Below are 18,578 nucleotides of genomic sequence, written 5' to 3'. Positions count from 1 at the left end.
CCAGCCATGTGATATTGGAAGCATGCAACCTATTAGTCGCCCCGCCGCCGAGTTGGCCAAGAAGGCACTTTTACAGTGTGCTGAAGTCATGTTTATTATCATGGCATTAATGTTGAATCCTAGGAACAAAACCTGAAAGTATGGCAAATGTGGCTGTAGCCTGTGATTAATGGGGGAGGTTCAAATGCCACTGGGTGATTTAATGAGAAAAGCAATTTTATTTAGTTTTTTTTTTTTGGAGGATTTGGACGTAACTGCTGAACGCTGCATACTGCACAACGTAGTAGTAGATTTGTTTCCCATGTCTACATTTGGCACTAACAAAGAATTAATTGTTGAAAGTGATTTATTTGAGAAGATATCATAACAAAGTTTTTAAAAAACAGTGCTGCTATCAATGCTATTGATTTATTATAAATTATGTCAGAATCTTGTCTTGTCTCAAGAGAATTGAGTCCCATCCCTTCCCAAGCATGTAGTACTTTATTACAACTGCAACTCTTTGCTGTTATACTTAAAACCAACTATTTATTTAATCAATCACACAGGCTGTCAAAAAAGCAATACCTCCAAGTACTAATTGATAGTAAAACTATAATGAAAAGTAATGAAAGTAAATATAACAGAACTGGTCCTTTTAGAATAGTCTTGATCCTTATAGCATTTTTTATTTTTTTTTAGGTTTATTTAAAAGGGACAAAGGGACAACAATGTTTCATGAGCTCATTTCACACACAACATTTTAGCCGGGGCTAATTGTATATAAATATATATATATCGTGAAGGAATCGGTGAATTGGCCCTGCGACAAGTTGGCCACTGTCCAGGATGTACCCCGCCTAAGGCCCAAAGTCACTGGGATAGGCTCCAGTCACCCGCGACCCCGAAAGGGAACAAGCGGTAGAAAATGGATGGATGGATGGATGGTATAGGTGAAGGTAGCGTGAAGGTATCGGTGCTGCCCGTAGCGTGAAGGTATCGGTGCTGCCCGTAGCATGAAGGTATCGTGCTGCCCGTAGCGATCGGAGCACTTGGGGCAGTGACCCCCAAACTGGAGGAATGGCTTGAGCAGATCCCAGGAAGAACCTCGGAGATCTTAGTCCAGAAAAGTGCAGCGCTAGGAACAGCAAAGATACTGCGCAGAACCCTCAAGCTCCCGAGCTTGAAAGGGGACCACCCACGGAGGGTGAGATGAGAGTTTTTTTGTTTTTATATATATATATTTAGATATATGTATTGCCCCGACGAAAATTATATTACAATTACTGTCTAAACATTTTTTGTTTCTAATCATCATTATAAAAAGAAAACAGAAACACTTTTACTTTCTTACTAATGTTATAGAAAAGGGTTATAAGTAGATCATAGAAAATGTATACGATGCCCTTATAAAATGAAATAGAACTGCTTGGAGAGGCACTCTTCACTTGGAAAGGTGAAAGACTTTGGATGCTACATGTGGACATTACATCCCTGGCCAAATGTCTATTTCATTACAAAACCAAATTTATTTTTCAATTCACAGCAGATCAAAATATAAATTTGATTCCTGCTCATGTTATTTCAGATATAATCCTATACAATATGAGTTGCATTGGGCTCTGGTAGTTTACCCACTAGCGTATGTATGTGAGCCAGCTTGTCTTGTCCCTAACACAGTCTAATGAGGCAGGAACAAATGGGTATACACTCTGACACTCTCTATACGTGCACTTCTCTGAATATTGTCAATTATCCTCTGTGTCTTGGCTGACCTGATCATGAATGTGGGTCACAGGCTGCACAATCACCTGGTAATCACCACAGAGTAAACAAGCCAAACCAGAGGCTAAGTTTTAATGATTGTCAGGCTACCACAAAGGACCCTTCATCTCTAATGAGCGGTAAGTGTATCATATTATGTTGCACAATTGTTGGCACTCTGCATCACGATAAATATAGCATCTCTGGATCCCGTACGATGGGAGAAAAAGGAAACACAGGGCAAAGGGAGTGATCACATAAAAGTGTTACCCGAAACAAACTCATTTCACTGAAAGAGAAAGCCCTAACTGACCTTACATAATAAGCCCTTTTGCCCAGAGTTTGAATCAGATGGTCAATTGCTCTCCGGTCTTTTGAGCAGCTATGACACTATGTGCCACCCACAGCGCCCTCTGGCCTCATGTCTCACTCTCAATAAATGGGGCCTTTGTGTTTGGAGCTGCTCTCCTTTGTGCCAGCGTGCCCAGCTATCAGAGCGTCAAACCCGGTGTCTCTAGCCACGATGACATCACCTTTGCCTTCACACAAGCACCAACAGCCAAGGTGAAGGCTCTCATTGGCAACTGCAGCTCACCTCTATGGACATCTCTCTTGTGATAGCAATCGAGCCCCTACAGAACGCACTCTATTGTAGCACATTGTTGAAGCAAGGGGCTGGCGATGGCATTATTTCCTGAATTATAAAATGTTTAAATAAGTCAATTGATAAATTGCAAGCATTCAGTGCCACCCCCAATTACCACCAAACACAAGAAGCCAGGACAATAAAGTGTACCTTCCAAACCAATATGTCAAGTTTGGACATATGTTCACAGCACCCATTTTAAACACAACATGGAGCATTCATATTTGAGAGAAGACTGACTTCAAATAATAAGACAAAATATGAATTCACTCCACAACTATGGGAAGTAAGTTACAACTGTAACCAGAGCTGTCTTCTTCAAACACCATCACTCATTCACATACACACCACATTATAGGCAAGGTGGGTGAAGTGTCAGTTTTCACTAAAGACGCTGCTGCCCCACAGTGGCACCTGGAATCCCTCGGTGGTCTCCCATCCCAACCCAAGATCTGACGAGACAAAATGGTATATGGACACTACCAACTTGACAAGAATCATGCATCTTAAAGACATTTTTTGCAGAAGTATTAGAGTAAATAATAAGATAGAGTCAAGATATTTTCTTTTATTTCACAATTGACTACAACAATTGCAAACATTCAAATTGTGATTTCCCTTTCAATGTGTTCAATCTTGCAGCCTGATAGAGAACTTTATAAGCAAGCCAAGGCTGTGATAGAACTTTGTAGGAATGAAGAGAGTGAATACTGAGGCGTTTTCACACTGAGTGGAAATACAGCCCGAAGCTGGCCTGCTGAGCGTGCCGTAAAACCTCTCTTTTCACGAGTCAGGTGAGTTTACAGAGCAGAGAGTGGAGAGATGGCACAGAGAAGGCTCCTGCAGCTCCATGCAATAACCTTTAATGTTCACAGTTTTATGCACACAAAAAAGTTTCACGTTAATGACTTGTAAACCCTCTCAAAAAGCCCTTTGCTTCAGGCTCGTAGTGCAATTTCATCCTGCTGGTGAAGTTATGAGATACAAGTTTAACACCTGACAGCAATTTGCCCACACACACATCTAGTGCACAGGAGCTTAAACACTGCCAAATATAGCCACTGCGATATCATCTTCAGGTTCCTCGAAGACTTTGGTATTCAATGTTTCACAGCTTCTTCTTCTCAGCTCCTCACTCCCTTCGTCTCATGTTGCACTACCAGTCTTTATGTTTACTCTGTAAGCCTTAAATCTTGCTGCAGATGCTATATGGAGCCTGCCTTTTTAAACAATGTTGACAATATGTTTGAAGAACAACAGTTTCCATCGACCCCAATATAAACGGGACACATATGCGTCTTCCACTCTGAGACTGCAACGGGGCATGGCTGAGTAGACATGTTGTATGAAATTAAACGAAGACCACATGTCAGTACCAATAGCTCTTTACTCAGTACAATTTGTCTCATGTAAAGATTTAATTGATGTTTTATATAGGGCCTAGGCTTTCTGGCTAACTAGTTATGTTGCTTTGGGCTGTTTGTTTTCCATTTCACAACATTGCCAAATTCCAATCATTGTGCACTTGGCCTCCTCATTTCCTACTATGTCTCCTCCAACATAACTCTTGTCTTGGCAAAATATAGTGATAGCGGGAACTCACTGTTGGCATGCCAATCCAGCACTCCTATCTACCACTCAAATGATTATTTTTACACAAACATCAAAATGTCCTTAAATTTAGCTCCTTGTGATAGTCATCTCAAGAATTTACAGTATGATGTCCTTGTGCAAATGACTGTAGCCACACTCCTGTAGCTTTTGTTTATTGTCTCCGATGCTGAATTACCTCCACATGTTCCTGAGTCTGTAAAGTAGTGCCATTAATTGCTGTCACAGAAGCCCACCTCTCAGAAAAGTGACCCCCAAGCCACACACCCGGCAGAGCCCTCAGTTGTGGTCCCACTGTTTGTTCTCCTGCCTGGGGTCCCAACTCAGAACACATGTCTGGTCTTGGTATGTTTACAAAACACCAGTCAAAATCAATGAGTGTCATCACTGTCAAAGCATGCCATTTCTTTGGACAGTTTCACTAAAGACATTAAAATGCAACAGATAAAATATGAAATAATGGCACTTGATGTAGATTTAAATCCATTTAGACGACATGTCTAAATATTATAAATATTAAATATTAGAATAAATATTCAGAATGCTGTGATGACGATCATTGTAATATTGTGGGTGGTGCAGTAAATTGTCTTGAATAATAATGAGGCTAATAATGTCTGCATGTTATCTGCCTGTTGTCTTGGTGTCTTCGGTGGATTTCTACCACTCCACATCAGTGTTTTCATGTAGGACCAACATTTCACTGCTGTAGGAATATGTGTTGCCCTGGCCTGACCACATACCTGCATATTTCCAGTAGGAACGCAGCACCAGAAGCATGCAGCGTGACGCGCCGGCGTATTGCCGGTCCCTGATTGGCTCAAATTGAGGGTGTGTTCCCAGCTTTAGCTTTTAAACAGACACGAATTTGTGCTGGAGATTCCGGTCTGTGGTATAGGCACTCACCCCACCACGACGCTGCCATTTGTGCCCAGACGCGTGCCATGTCCGCTACTCCTTTTCCCAGAGAATCGTTTACAAATCCACTGGACTTTAAAAAACTACTGCTGCATTGCAATTTCCCTTTACGCATTGGTCAGCCTGTCTGCGGTGCAGAGGCTGGAACAACTTTTAATGGAGAAGAGCAACAGGCAGGACGAGCGATGCAAACAACGCAGAATGCAACATTTGACGTAAACGATAGGTTACAAGACGCAGATTATCCTTTTTTCAAGACAAAATAAGTGCACCACAGTTATAGCCTATAGATGTGAGGTTTTATCTCTTGGCCATTTCCCGTTTCTCAGCTGTGGAGGCACATTCAGATCCACCCCACAGACTCAACCCTCAATCAAAATGATAGATACTGCAGTCATGAGATAATAAGTATAGAGCTTCAAGTGGTCGTCATTTTGGTTAGTGTACAAAGCCAACTCCTGCTCTGGGCTAATTTCATTGATGGTCTGAATATAGCCTTGGTCTAAAACATGTTTTTCTTCTTCTAGTAAAAAGTACAGTTAATACCACTAAATATTGTCTTATTCCGTGTCTTTTAACATGGATGCATAAAAGTCCAACCATAGCTTTGTTGTTGTGCAGGTGTTTGGTTGGCTAAACAAAAAAAACAAAAAAATCCATCAGTTCAGTACCTGACCTCATAACATGCATTTCCGCAGAAGTCCAGAGATATATATTAGATATATTTTATTTAATTTCTTTTCTGTAAGGTGTAAATAGAATAGACAGGGACCGTAAGTATCCCTAGGCCCCCTAGAGGTTACACAACTGCTGCTGACCGCCTCCCTGCTTCATGAGTCTATGTTTAAATTAGCATATTAAGACAACCAGCACTTCAAGACGAAATGACCAGTAATAACCTGCAATAGTCTTTACCTGAGGGACAGCTGTGATCATTTTTCCGTTCCCTGTGTCCATACACTTATGATTGTAGCAGATTTGATCATGTCAATATGATGCAGGTATGAAAAAGCTTTAAGTTATAGCTTCCTAAAGCAACCAATGGAGAGTCATCTAAATATATCACAAATCAGGGCAACACATTTCCAAATAGAAAAATAGAAGCCTTTTCCTTGTCCCCAGTCCATGATTCGATGGAGGATTGAGTAGACTGATATTAACTAAATGCACCCTACTCCACCAACATAACTAAATGTATAGCTTGAAGTGAGCCCATTCATATGTTTGCTGGTTTGATTGAACATTGTTGAAAGGGTGGCAGTTTTTTGCACAATATTTCCTTTTCCCGTCACATGTTGTTATGGGCATTTTGTGCAGAAATTCTACGACCTGCACTTCTGCACTAAAAATGACTCTATTGGCTGTATGCTGTATGCTTCAGTTGATTTTTTCCCCCTGCAATAAATGGAACAATGAAAAGATAAGACACGGAAAGAATGCATCAACCCAAGTAGAGGAGAAGGTTAAGGTCAGAATGTTACTCGCAAAAAATAAAGACCGCATTTACAGCTCGACCATCAAAGTCAACTTTAGTCATGAACGCGGGTATGACTCGACTTTTATGGCAAAACGGGGACTTTCACTGGACACTCCCCTCCAAACCTTGGATGTGGATGTCCGCGTCTCTGATTGGCCGCGGAGCCCCGGCCGACAACACCTGCTTAACTCCTTCATCCAAATTGACACCCAGGGCTCGGTGAGAAATATAGGCAGCATCCCTCCACAGCTTGTGCACACTCCACTCGTCAGTCCCGCAGCTGGCCCTAAAGACAGACGCACACACGCACACACACACGCACACACGCACCCGCTCCCGGCTCAGCACCGCACCGCACGCAGAGGCAGACGCGGGGATCTTCGCTGGGGACCGTGCGGGCAGCCGAAAGACGCAATGTTTGCCAAAGTGGCCGTGGCGCTGCTGCTGATTCTGTCCGTGCTGGAGCAAGTGGTGCGCTCGGATAATACGGACGCTCACAGTCACGATATCCCCCCCGAGAAGCCAGCGAGCCAGAAAGGGCGCCTGTCTTTGCACAACACAGGTGAGTCCCGGCGCGTGAGCTGCGGGGAATGTGATTTTTTTTTTTTGGGGGGGGGTTGCGCGCACGATCGGCGCTATTGGGGTTTGTTCGTGGACACGTGTTCTCTGGAGGGGTGAGGACGCTTTATGTGAGTATTTTTTTGACTGCCCTTATGATGACTTGGACATGAGATCTCTTGTAAATACACTCGGATAGAAATCGAATATGTTAGTAAACTATTAATAGAATGGGACAAGGTAATAGGTAATGTATACGAGGTGTGCGCGCGCCTGGAGGGCGTGTGCGTAATAGGTAAGATTATGGAGAAATCAAGGTCTAATTGAAGGTGGTTTTGTTTAAACAGGTTAGTGGAGCAAAGCCCGAAGCATAATATCTACTTTGTGAACCTGTCCTTATTATGCCATAAAGCTGAACGGGAATTATTATATTTTAGCGCACTTATAGTCTCGAGCGTCATAGCCACAACCTGCGTCAAACCTGAGCACATAATTGTTATCCACACGCACGCACAGTCTTATTATCATTATTATTATTTTCTAAGGCGGGTTTCACAGCATAGGGGCTGGTAACACCACGGTGTAATTCAATGCACGTTGCGGCTGAGGCTCGTACGATCCAAGCACTTCTGACAGCGGCTCACTTTTCCTGCGCACTTAAGTTCAACTCCTACAAATCCCAACTCTTCCCCTTCTTCCCGGACCCAGCCACGCTCCCAACATCACCTCCAAACAGAGATACCTTTGTTGACAAGGTTTCTCATAACTTTTTTTTATGCCAGTCGTCATTGCTGTGGTCTTGACCCATCACTTATCAGTTCCGAGACAAATCACGCGTGTAATTATGTTTTACTTAGGTCAACAGTTTGGCTTTTCGCTGCCAAACTCTAACTCCATATGACTTCTTGGCGTGGCGCGCATTTTTCCATATTAAACTGGGAATAAAGGGGCCGTCAAACGATCGCATTTATTCCGCAACATTTGTTTCTGTAACGACTCTCTTGCTGGTAATCTCGTAACGTCTAATTATATGTAACTTATAGTCTTAGACAGCAATTTGAGGTTACTTTACTTTCTTCAAGTAATTTATGTCCCCACTCATTTGTTCTGCTTGTGACTGCCATGGCTTAAGTAGACTGAGAGGAGCAGCCTGGGGCCAGATTGCCATGTGCACAACATAGCATTATGCATTTACTTCTAAATCTAAATGAAGCGTGATTATGCTAAAACCATGTTACCCTTCCAGCCCGTTGAATTCTGATGATGAAAGCCAATAAATGTCACACAAGCCACTTGTTGATGCCTGCTGACTTTATAACTGTGCTAATGTTTCTTTCACAAGTGCTCTATCTGCAATGCACCATCTCGTTGCCAGCCAGTGCAGATGGACTTTGCTGCAGAATGACACAGTAATATCTTTGTGGTGGTTCCCTTAGTTGCCGCACTGTTCAGCTTCATCAGGCAGAAGCAAATACGTCGCCAAAATGTATGTGGATAACAAATGGCCACTTGCATGAGAGCCATAGGAGCTATGTGGCGTGGTGCAGCAGACGCGGGGTGGTGGGGGGGGTGTGGATGGCAACACGCTCCTGTCTCGGCTGTGCAGTCAACAGCGTGGTCCCTCTTTTTAACCTGCGTTTCTTTATTTGTTTCCTACAGCTGAGATCCAGCATTGCCTGGTGAATGCAGGGGATGTGGGCTGCGGTGTGTTCGAGTGCTTCGAGAATAACTCCTGTGAGATTCGGGGTCTTCAGGAAATCTGCATGACGTTCCTTCACAATGCTGGCAAATTCGACTCTCAGGTATACATACGACTCTTGTGTGTTTTTCTTTTTTCTACCGCAGGAGAGGACACATTCCTCCGGCTCGTCGCTGCTTCACTGCACTCAAGAACACATTTTTTTAATCTGATGGGTTTTGTTTTTTTTCTTCATTCTTCAGCACGACCTCGAGTGGTGGAAGGTTTTGCAGATTTGCAGTCATACATAAACTTGTAATCCATTTTCCTCTCTTGGGACGCCTACTTCCCCCTCAGTAGACGGTGCATGTACAGTTGGGATTGGGGGTCAGGAGAAGCCAGCTGGCGTGGCGCCCTGTCAGCTCCTTTTTCATACACAGTGGAGAGTGCAGCAGTGCCAAGCCAGGCCTGACTGGGGTCTTAATATGTCTATAGGGTCACATATAGGAACTCACATTTTGGCATATTGCGCCAACCAGAAGAATGACACAGTTGAGTGCTATTCTCACCCGTTTTAATGACCCCATTAAAAAGCATGGTCACACTGTCATATCACATACCACACTGACGCTTTAACAATATTTTATGAACAAAGTTTGTTTTCAACACGTTTTGGGTCTGTAACAACTACAACTTTGCAGAGTGTAGTGATTTTTTTTAAACCCCAGATGCACAAACCCACTCCATTTATCCTGGCTGAAGACTGGCACAAATAATGCTTGTGACCCTTTTTAGTTGAATATAAGTTGATTTTTGTCTTTCTTTTGCATTTTTTTCTGGAGAGTGCACGGAAAAGACCGTCCAACATGTAATGACTGTACGCTGAGTTTGTCCATTTTCTTTTTCTGTCAGATGCCCTATCTTACACAATACTTTCTTTTCTTTATCCAGGCTTGGGACTGCCACAACGAGTTTTTACAACTTGTGACGTTGAAGTTGTAATGTTATTTTTGTGTCTATATTTTTGTTCAGGGAAAGTCCTTCATCAAAGACGCTCTCAAATGTATGGCCCACGGACTACGGCACAAGTTCAGCTGCATCAGTCGGAAGTGTGTGTCCATAAAGGAGATGGTGTTTCAGCTGCAGAGAGAATGCTACATCAAACACAACCTGTGCTCCGCTGCTAAGGAGAACGTGGCCGTCATGGTGGAGATGATCCACTTCCAGGACCTGTTTCCCAAAGGGTGAGTTGCATTTGGATACCAGATGTTGTGGTGGTATTTGGGGTAACGTTGTACTTCTACTTGATTCATTCTGAAGTAACTATCCTTTGTATATATTTGCTTTGCAATTTTGTCAATAGGCCATGATTTTGTGTCTGGGCATTTCCCAGACACAAGGGTTAGATTTTTACATTAATAATTGTTTTGAGTTATTGTTTGGATATTTTCTACTTCTTATTCACTAAGAAGCAATCTTATCCTTCAGGGCTGGACAATATGACTTTACAAATTGGATTGTTATCTCATCCCTGACTATTTTGGTGAAAGTGTCATATCGTCAGTGCTCGTCTGTTTACTGCTACAGCTATAATACTCTAACATGGACAATATACCTCACCCAATCATCATCACAGGTCAGCCTATGGGTCCTTGATGTGTGGACTTAACTACTCCCAGTGAATAGTGGACTTTCAGAAAAAAATGTATGATTTAGATTGGATTAGCTCTGCATTTGACCCATCCTTCAATGCCTCTGGGGAAACTCTGACCCGACTCTGGCCCAGGAGTCGAACCTGCAACCTTCTTGCTGTGAGGTGAGAGTGCTAGACAGTCCGTGCATACAGACTTCACCTACCTAAATGTAGATGAAGTGTTACTGCACATCCTTTAATTGTGATAACATTGAAATTATGATTATGATTACAATTTATGGTGATTTTTTTGGCACATCGCTCATCCATTTTTCTACCTTTGATTACTCTGAAAGAACATCTTGTAAAGGCTTGTTCTCACTTTGTTCAGCTCTTGTTTAACTTTCTTCCATGTATGGTCATTGCATGGATTCTCTTTTTAATTTACTGTTTCTCCCAAAGTCTGAACATCTGATTTACTGTTTTGTGTGTTTAGTCCCTATGTGGAGCTGGTGAACATCCTTCTGGGCTGTGGGGAGGAGGTGAAAGAAGCATTAACTCGTAGCGTTCGACTACAGTGTGAGCAGAACTGGGGCGCTCTATGTGACAGCCTCAGCCTATGCTCTTCTATGGCGCCATCTCCAGCCGGAGCAACCACCGAGCATCGCCGCACTGCAACGCCGCCCCACCCAGAACCAGAGCCCCCAAAGCCCCCCAAACAAGGCGACACTAAGGACAAGCCCAGTAAATTGGGGTTCAGCACACACCCTCGCAATCGTCAAGGGCCCCGGCGCCACGGCCAGGAGGCGGAGCTAGTGGCTGAGCAGGAAGTCGCAGAGACCACTGACATCAGGAGGTGAAAACAAAACAGAACTTTTTTTGGGAAAAATAAGCAACACTTATTAACACATTTACATACACGACACACAGAGACTAAGCAGAAGGAAGCCCGACTTTTCCTGTTCCTATTCCGCCCTCTCCAGTCATTCCAGCGCGCCACTCGGTAAACTTGCAGGGTAATTGTGGTTTAGCTGTTATGCCAGACTATTGTCCACGATTTTTATTAAAAGAAGAATAACTGTTAATAGCATGATTATTTTAAACTATTTTGGCTCTAATACAGCGTTTATCAAATCATACTCACTGTAAGATTTGAATATATTTGTATTGTATTTATTTAATTCTTTATGCGATGTTAAAATATCAAAATGTACATAGGAAAATCTATATTTATATCTGCATGTATAAATATAGTACAATATGCAATTCTGATATTTGACATAATATATGGTGTGCTGTATGTTGTCTCCTCACAGTATTGCACCCATCACACATTGATGTGTATGTTACATACAAAATGTTATTTCAAAGTGGGAATGTGTTTTCTAGTTACTTGATAATAATGACAAATCATACAGGTTTCAAGTCCAGTTCTGGCACATATGAAATGTAGTGCATGATGATGGCTTCCATGCCAAAAAACTTCAAGAAAAGTCTTAGTCCATTCTAAAGAGGCTGAAATGTAATATCAGTCTAAACAGTCTCCATGATATTTTAGTAAATAATGGGTGCTCATTGGCTTTGTGAAATGTTGTCTGCAGTCAAGTCTTACTGTTGGATTGGAGGACATAGGATATGTATTGCATCAATCCCATTCTGCAAACAGAGCTTCAGGCAGAGGCATGTCACCCCAAAACAGTAATTGGTCTTTTTAAATATACTCTTACTTTTGGTGGATTCAGGCATCAGCTGTCTCTAATAATAGCACAAGACTTGATACTCAGCTCTAAATCAATGTGCCTAAAATCTGTTATTGTCCACAGTGACCGCTTCTCTGTGAATGGACGATACTGTGTTACAAGAAGGTTTTAAAGCTGTTTAACCATTGTAAAGCTATTTTTATTTTTTTCTTCATTAATGTTGAGCCACAAAAGTCTTAGATATTGCACTTTGATGATTGTCAGCTGTGTAGGACTGCTGCAGGTTTAGATATTATCACCACCTTTTAAGCACAATGTACACAATCATACTTTTAGGATTTGGATCAGTCCACTATCCCTATGTGCTTTTAGTTCAGCTCCTGACATTCTTGCTACCTAGGCATGGGATTCAGGAGAAAAACCTGAAACCCAGTCATTGTTTTTGTTTTTTTCAATTCTTGAATGTGATTTATGTCACACCTGCAAATGGGGGGCAGGAGGCACTTTCCCATATTGATTATTTTGTATTTTGGTGAAATAGCTGCAATTTAAATAAACAAACACTGATCATTATTAAAGTGTTTAGGTGTATGATCTCACTTAAACTACTCCAAAAATCTTCCCATAAATATTCATTTTACCTGCCCCCCATTTCTTTTAAGCATTATAGGCCCATGGATTGTTCTGATCTAAAACCCAGCTATTTCTGGTTGTTTGAGGGCTCCAAAATATGTTTTTAACCAGCTTTTTAACTTTTTGGTAACTCACCTCAATAGAAACACAACCAGCAAGTACCCAGGAATTGGGTTAAGTCCACTCTTGGCGCTTGGCTGCTGTTATTCTAAATGTTGTATTTACAGAGGCCACTAGAGAATTCCTCTGGGCCCACGCCAAAAGCCTGCAGCGCCAAACTCAGGGGAGCGCAGCAAGTTGTAGTGACAATTTATACCATGTTAGACCCCTTTAATATTCTCTGAAATGTCAGGCCAGTCACAAACTTTAGCTGTGAAGTGTCTGAACACACCGTATGGAAAGTTGAAAAGGCAAAATTATTTCAGTTCTTTTTTTTTCTTTTTTGTAATTGCTTATTTCCTGGTTTACAGTGGAATGTTTTAAGACATTTGGCTTCAATGTCAAGTATTATAAGCTGAGAGGGGTGCAATCATCAGTGAGGCTTTTTGTTTTGTCTTTTTTAATTCTTTTTTGAAAGCTGGGATTCTTGTGACATCCCGGCATAAAACATAAGCTAATCCTAATGAGAATGTACTGTATGTATGTAGGGTCTATTTGTCATTGATATGGCTTTTTGTAATAATGTAGTGGCTTGAATTGCTTTTCTCTGTGTTTTCAGAGGACAATAAACTAACAACCCTCCCTCATTGTTACAGTTCCATTGTCACAACATATATTAGATCATGGGCATCCTTTAGGTACTTTTAACTCATGTCATCTTGTTACCATTAAAATATTTTGTCTCGATTTTGTGCAAATGTTTTCTCTATAGGATTGTCAAGAAAACTGATACTCGTATACTAATTGATACTATAACTATCAAACCTAGATACTCAAACAAGGATCTATACTGAAACAATCGCATGAATTGGACAAACATTGATTACACATGATTGCACATTTAAATAAGCAAGGGAAAGGGGCATATGTCTGAAAACAAAATATAATAATTCCAAGTAAGTCTTCCCTTTGTCATAAGCCAAACAATTACTATACAAAGTGGATTCATCAACTCTAGTGCCTGTGTGTTGAAACTGTCCCGGAGCTGGTTCGACAGTGGAGACAGTGAAGCGTCTCAGGTGAACACACAGGTTAAAAGACACCCTGGTTTCAGCTGTCCGACTGCAGCCTCCTCTTGACACTAAAATATGGGGCTGTATGTGTAAAGTTTCAAGGACGGACTGTCGCAGCATGAGACGTGCTGCCCAAGCTGGGGTCAGATTTTATGAGCTGTCCTGTCCTAGTCAGCCTCACTAAACATTTGACTGTGCCCACAGAGACTGATACCACTACTCAATCTGCTAGTCTCCATAGAGATGTTATAACTGTGCCTGGAATGTTCCACATTATGAATCAAACATACTTTCCGGTATCTTTGATGCATAATGTGGTACCTCAATTACAAATCAGTTTATTGCTTAAAATATCTTTGTTCTGAGTGGGTTTACATCTCCACAGATCTGACCTGTAACTAGGCCCGTAACTGCTTGTCTCCATGTATAAATTGAAACTTTCAAGTTACAGACATAACATCTGTGGAGACAACCACGTGCCCTGCAAAAGAAAAATACATGGTGCACTTTTAAAAGCTAAAATGAAATGACAATCAAGTCTAATAGTTGCCCAGTAATGGAAAATATGCTTGGATTATATACTTGGACTAGACTAGTAGACTGGAAACTGTCCTCTAGTTTTTTCTTTTCTGAAAATTCTTCTACTGCACAGTCTGTAGTAACTCGGAGTGGCCACTAGATAGAGACAAGAAGCTCTGGAGAGAAGTGGCCGGGTTTTTTTGTGCTGTGCTGTTTGCTGAGGATTAAAATCTTATTGTTTGTTCAGCCAACATGGAGAGGCTGAAGCTCCATTTATTACAGTGATTCCATAGTTTCAACATCCTTGTTTACATATGATTGATGAGCCCTAAATAAGACATTCCACACCAAAAATACTTTTAACTTTAGCTGTGCTGGGTGTCAGGGATTAGAACTACCAAGAGGATAGCTTAATTTTGCATTTTGCATTTATTCACTATCATATTACAAAAAAGTTATTTCCAATGGACATTATATGTTCAAAACAATGCACAATCACAGGCACATGTTCTTGCCTCTTTGCACTGGCTACCTGTCAGCTTCAGGATTGATTTTAAGATATTGTTGATGGTTTCAAATGTTTGAATGGGCTGGCTCCTCCTTATCTTTCAGAGCGTTTGTCTATCCATGTTCCCTGTAGAGCATTGAGATCAGCAAATCTGATGACCTGGGATGTTCCGAAGTCATGGTTTAAAACCAGAGGGGATTGCACTTTTGCAGTAGCAGGTCCCAGACTCTGGAATAGTCTTCCTATATTTCTATAACCCTATATTGTCAGATCATTTCCTAATTACCTTTTAGTTTATTCTTAAAGGTTATCCAGCCCCAAAATATAAAGTTATAATGAAAAATCTGTCTCAAAGTTCAAAGAAATAATAGAGCCAATATTCAATGACATGTCATGTGATCCTGCTGAGAACAGCTTTAGTCCCAGTGTAAGTGACCAATTTGTCGACTTGAATTATCTGAAGTCTGAACTTGATGTTGCAGCTCTGTTAAAAAACAGAAGGCCATTAGGCCAAAACGCACCTCCCCATGGTACAAAGTCAACAAAAACAACACTAGATTTCTAACAAAATGTCACAGCGCAGTAGAGACCTCAATCCCAGCTACTCTCAGCTCTGATGATTTCCTTCTATTTTTTAACAATAAAATAAAAACAATCAGAGATAAGTTGGATGAAACGACTCCCTCTATTCGCCCTGAACAAGCCCAAACTGTAAAACTAGTGTCCCATATAAATCCATCAGTAACACTAGAAAGATTCACTGCTGTTGATCAAGTTGATCTAAATCGTCAACTTGTGTCCTAGACCCGATTCCAAGCAGACTCCTCAAAGAAATTCTCCCCCTATATATAGATTATATTATTAATATGATAAATACTTCATTAGAAAGTTGTTATGTTCAATCGTCCTTCAAACATGTGGTCACTAAACCGCTTTTGGAAAAGCCTTATCTTGATACTGTCCTATTGGTAAACTACAGACCTATTTCAAATCTTCCTTTTGTCTCTAAAATCCTTGAAAGAGTTAAACAGCTTTGTCGCCATCTACAGGACAATAACTTAGTTTAAGTTATAAAGTGTATTTATCTGAAACCAGATCAGACAGATCAGGTAGACAGACTTAGTACTAGTGTAAAGGATATAAAAAAACGTTTACACCTTTACCATTGCACTTAATCATCTGCCTCTTAACCCTGAAAAAACTGAGGTCATTGTACTCTGCCCTAAACGTCTCAGAGACGCTTTATCTGAGCAGATAGTCACGCTGGACAATGTTAGTGTAGCCTCCAGTTCTACTGTAAGAAACATTTTTTTTTTTTTGTAAATCAAGCCTGTAAAACAACCTATTTCCATCTGCGCAATATAGCTAAAATTCGAAAAATCTTGCCTAAAAGCAATTCTGAACAACTGCTGCTTGCAGTGTGTCCTTTAAAGCTCTATAAAAAGCTTTCAACTGGTTCAAAATGCTCCAGCAAGATTACAAACAGGAACTAAAAGAAGAGAGCACATAACACCGGTGCTCAAGTCTCTTCACTGGCTTACTGACACATAAAGCCATAAATGACATGGCCCATCCTGCTATAGTTCCATATCATTCAAACAGAGCTCTTCGCTCTCAAAATGCTGGCCTTCTGGTGGTCCCAAGAGTCTCTAAAAGCACAGTAGGAGCTGCCAAGCAACCTGGAAGAACTGGTTCTCCTCTTGAGTGGGTCCAGCTCCACTGTTTATCTTGCGATCTCTCCTTCACTGTGGAACTCCTCCAGGTTTCTACTTTTTACAAAAAAGGTTTGGTAGTTTTTCCTGGCCGAGAAGGAGGGTCTGAGGACAGGGGAGCTTGCGTCCTTTGAGGACACAGGACGCTGGGACATTACCAAATCCCTATGAACATTGTTTAATCTGTTTTTTCACTGTAGCTCAATCGCTGATTATTTGAAATATTTTTACATTTAAATAGCGTTATTTTACCTTATTTTATTGTACCAGTATTTTATATTGCCTTTGTACAGCACTTTGGCCCATTGTGGAATTTTTAAATGTGCTTTATAAATAAAACTTGACTTACTTACTTACACAATATATTTTAGTGATATAATATTATTGTTATCATAGCCTATGAATAGCACACTCACGGCTCACTCAAGGCCAATATTATAAAACTTAGAATCTAGTGCTGTAAGCATTTAGTGGTTTAGTTGATTAAACGATCAATGGCTTCTTAATCGACCAACATTTCTATTTGTTCACTAATTATTTTATGGACCACAGCAGAAAGGAGAATACATGGTTAGCTGGGACTGAAATGGGAATTTATTCTGCCTTTCTAGATTCAATAAAATGCATGAGTACTTTTTTTGTTTTTTATTTTGTTTTCCCATTTAGTCGACTAATCAAATGCACAGGGAACGCCCTTAGTCAAAGTATTTCTTTAGTTGATCACGGCCCTAATAGAATACTTTTGTTTTTTACAGTACAGTATCCCGTAAGAGTAGAAATACAAAGACAAAAAAAAGTCTTCAAGTCTTTAAATGTATGTTCTCTATATATTCATAAACCCACTCATAAATAACCTGCATTTTTACAGCATATTCTACTGGTAAAACAATGTTCAGGCTTATAAATTATGTCCTGTCATACTCGGGTGGCCACAAAAATCCATTAATCAGAAAAAAAGGCATGACCTTTTGACCAAACAATGGACATCTGGTCAGTCCTGAAATCTCCGAGCTGACACACAGTCGGCATGACAACGCAGCTTTATAATATGGAGGCAGGAGGCCGCAGTGCAAAGGGGAAGCAGAGAAACCTGAGCTTGCTCGCAGAGGAGGCTCTGTCTTCCACTGAACTAATGAATTAATGACCGGCCGCTGAAGTTGCAGAATGAATGATTTAAGAGCAGCCCAAGATGTGTCAAGTGGCACACGAGCGATTCCCAATAGGTCACGAGGACACATGCAGTACGTACACCACATCCACATTTTTATCATGAGGTATCCCCTTCATCAATATACAGAAGATATTTTGACAATCCAACATAAAAGTGCCAAAACAAACCTTTAATAGTTGAGTTTTAACCACAAATATGCAGAAATATCACATCATCATACCCTTGTTTGAACAAAGGTTATCCTGATTTTATTTTTAATCAGCTGTTTTTGCCACATTTGAAGTTTTTTTGTAATTATTATTACGGCTGATTTTCTAATACGTTATGCCTGAACCATTTGGAGTACAAAGAAGGCTGGCCGGTCCTACGCAAACGTTGGCACAGGGGCCCTCTTTTGCTACCCGGGCTTAACTTGAGTATTCACTTGCCACAACATGATACACAGCTGTCATCATCTGCCCTAAATGTATCTGTATCTTTTACATCAGAAAGCACATCAGTGAAGCTGAAAACATCAATAGCCCCAACAAATAAGATCAGGACCCGGGCAGCGGGGCCAGTCACAGCGGGGGCGGGGCACTACATATAGTTTGTGTATATGGAGGTCCAGCTCTGGAAAAGAGGAAAAGGTTTAGGTTGAATATACGTATTAGTATAATATTAGTTTACCGTGTACCGTATTTTCTTAGTTTTTTTAGGATCATTGCCATATCAAGTCAAGTTTGAGTCATCTTTTGAATAATCTAATGTCCTCAAAATTTAAACCCTTTCGTGATCTTCTCAAGTAAAATATAAATAAAAATGGGCCACTTCAAGACAAATAAGAGCTGCATGTTTTTATATACTGTCTCAAAATGCCCAAACAATATTTGTATCCCAATGGTTTAACATTGAGCAGG

General features: G+C 40.9%; 1 protein-coding gene across 1 annotated transcript; it reads left to right on the top strand.

Annotated features, from left to right (window-relative positions):
* The first annotated feature begins 6,782 nt into the window (after positions 1-6,782).
* On the top strand, positions 6,783-13,441 carry stc2a (stanniocalcin 2a). Its single transcript, XM_072439755.1, has 4 exons — positions 6,783-6,957; positions 8,613-8,755; positions 9,664-9,875; positions 10,761-13,441. Exons 1-4 carry the CDS (start codon positions 6,810-6,812, stop codon positions 11,122-11,124), a joined length of 867 nt encoding a protein of 288 aa, XP_072295856.1. The 5' UTR covers positions 6,783-6,809; the 3' UTR covers positions 11,125-13,441.
* The last annotated feature ends 5,137 nt before the right edge of the window (positions 13,442-18,578 follow it).

Source organism: Eucyclogobius newberryi, unplaced genomic scaffold (genome assembly GCF_026437365.1).
Source record: "Eucyclogobius newberryi isolate DKJ021-1_F unplaced genomic scaffold, fEucNew1.0.hap1 SCAF_11, whole genome shotgun sequence".
In the NCBI taxonomy this organism is placed as follows: domain Eukaryota; kingdom Metazoa; phylum Chordata; class Actinopteri; order Gobiiformes; family Gobiidae; genus Eucyclogobius; species Eucyclogobius newberryi.
This window is presented reverse-complemented; position numbering and strand designations above follow the sequence as displayed.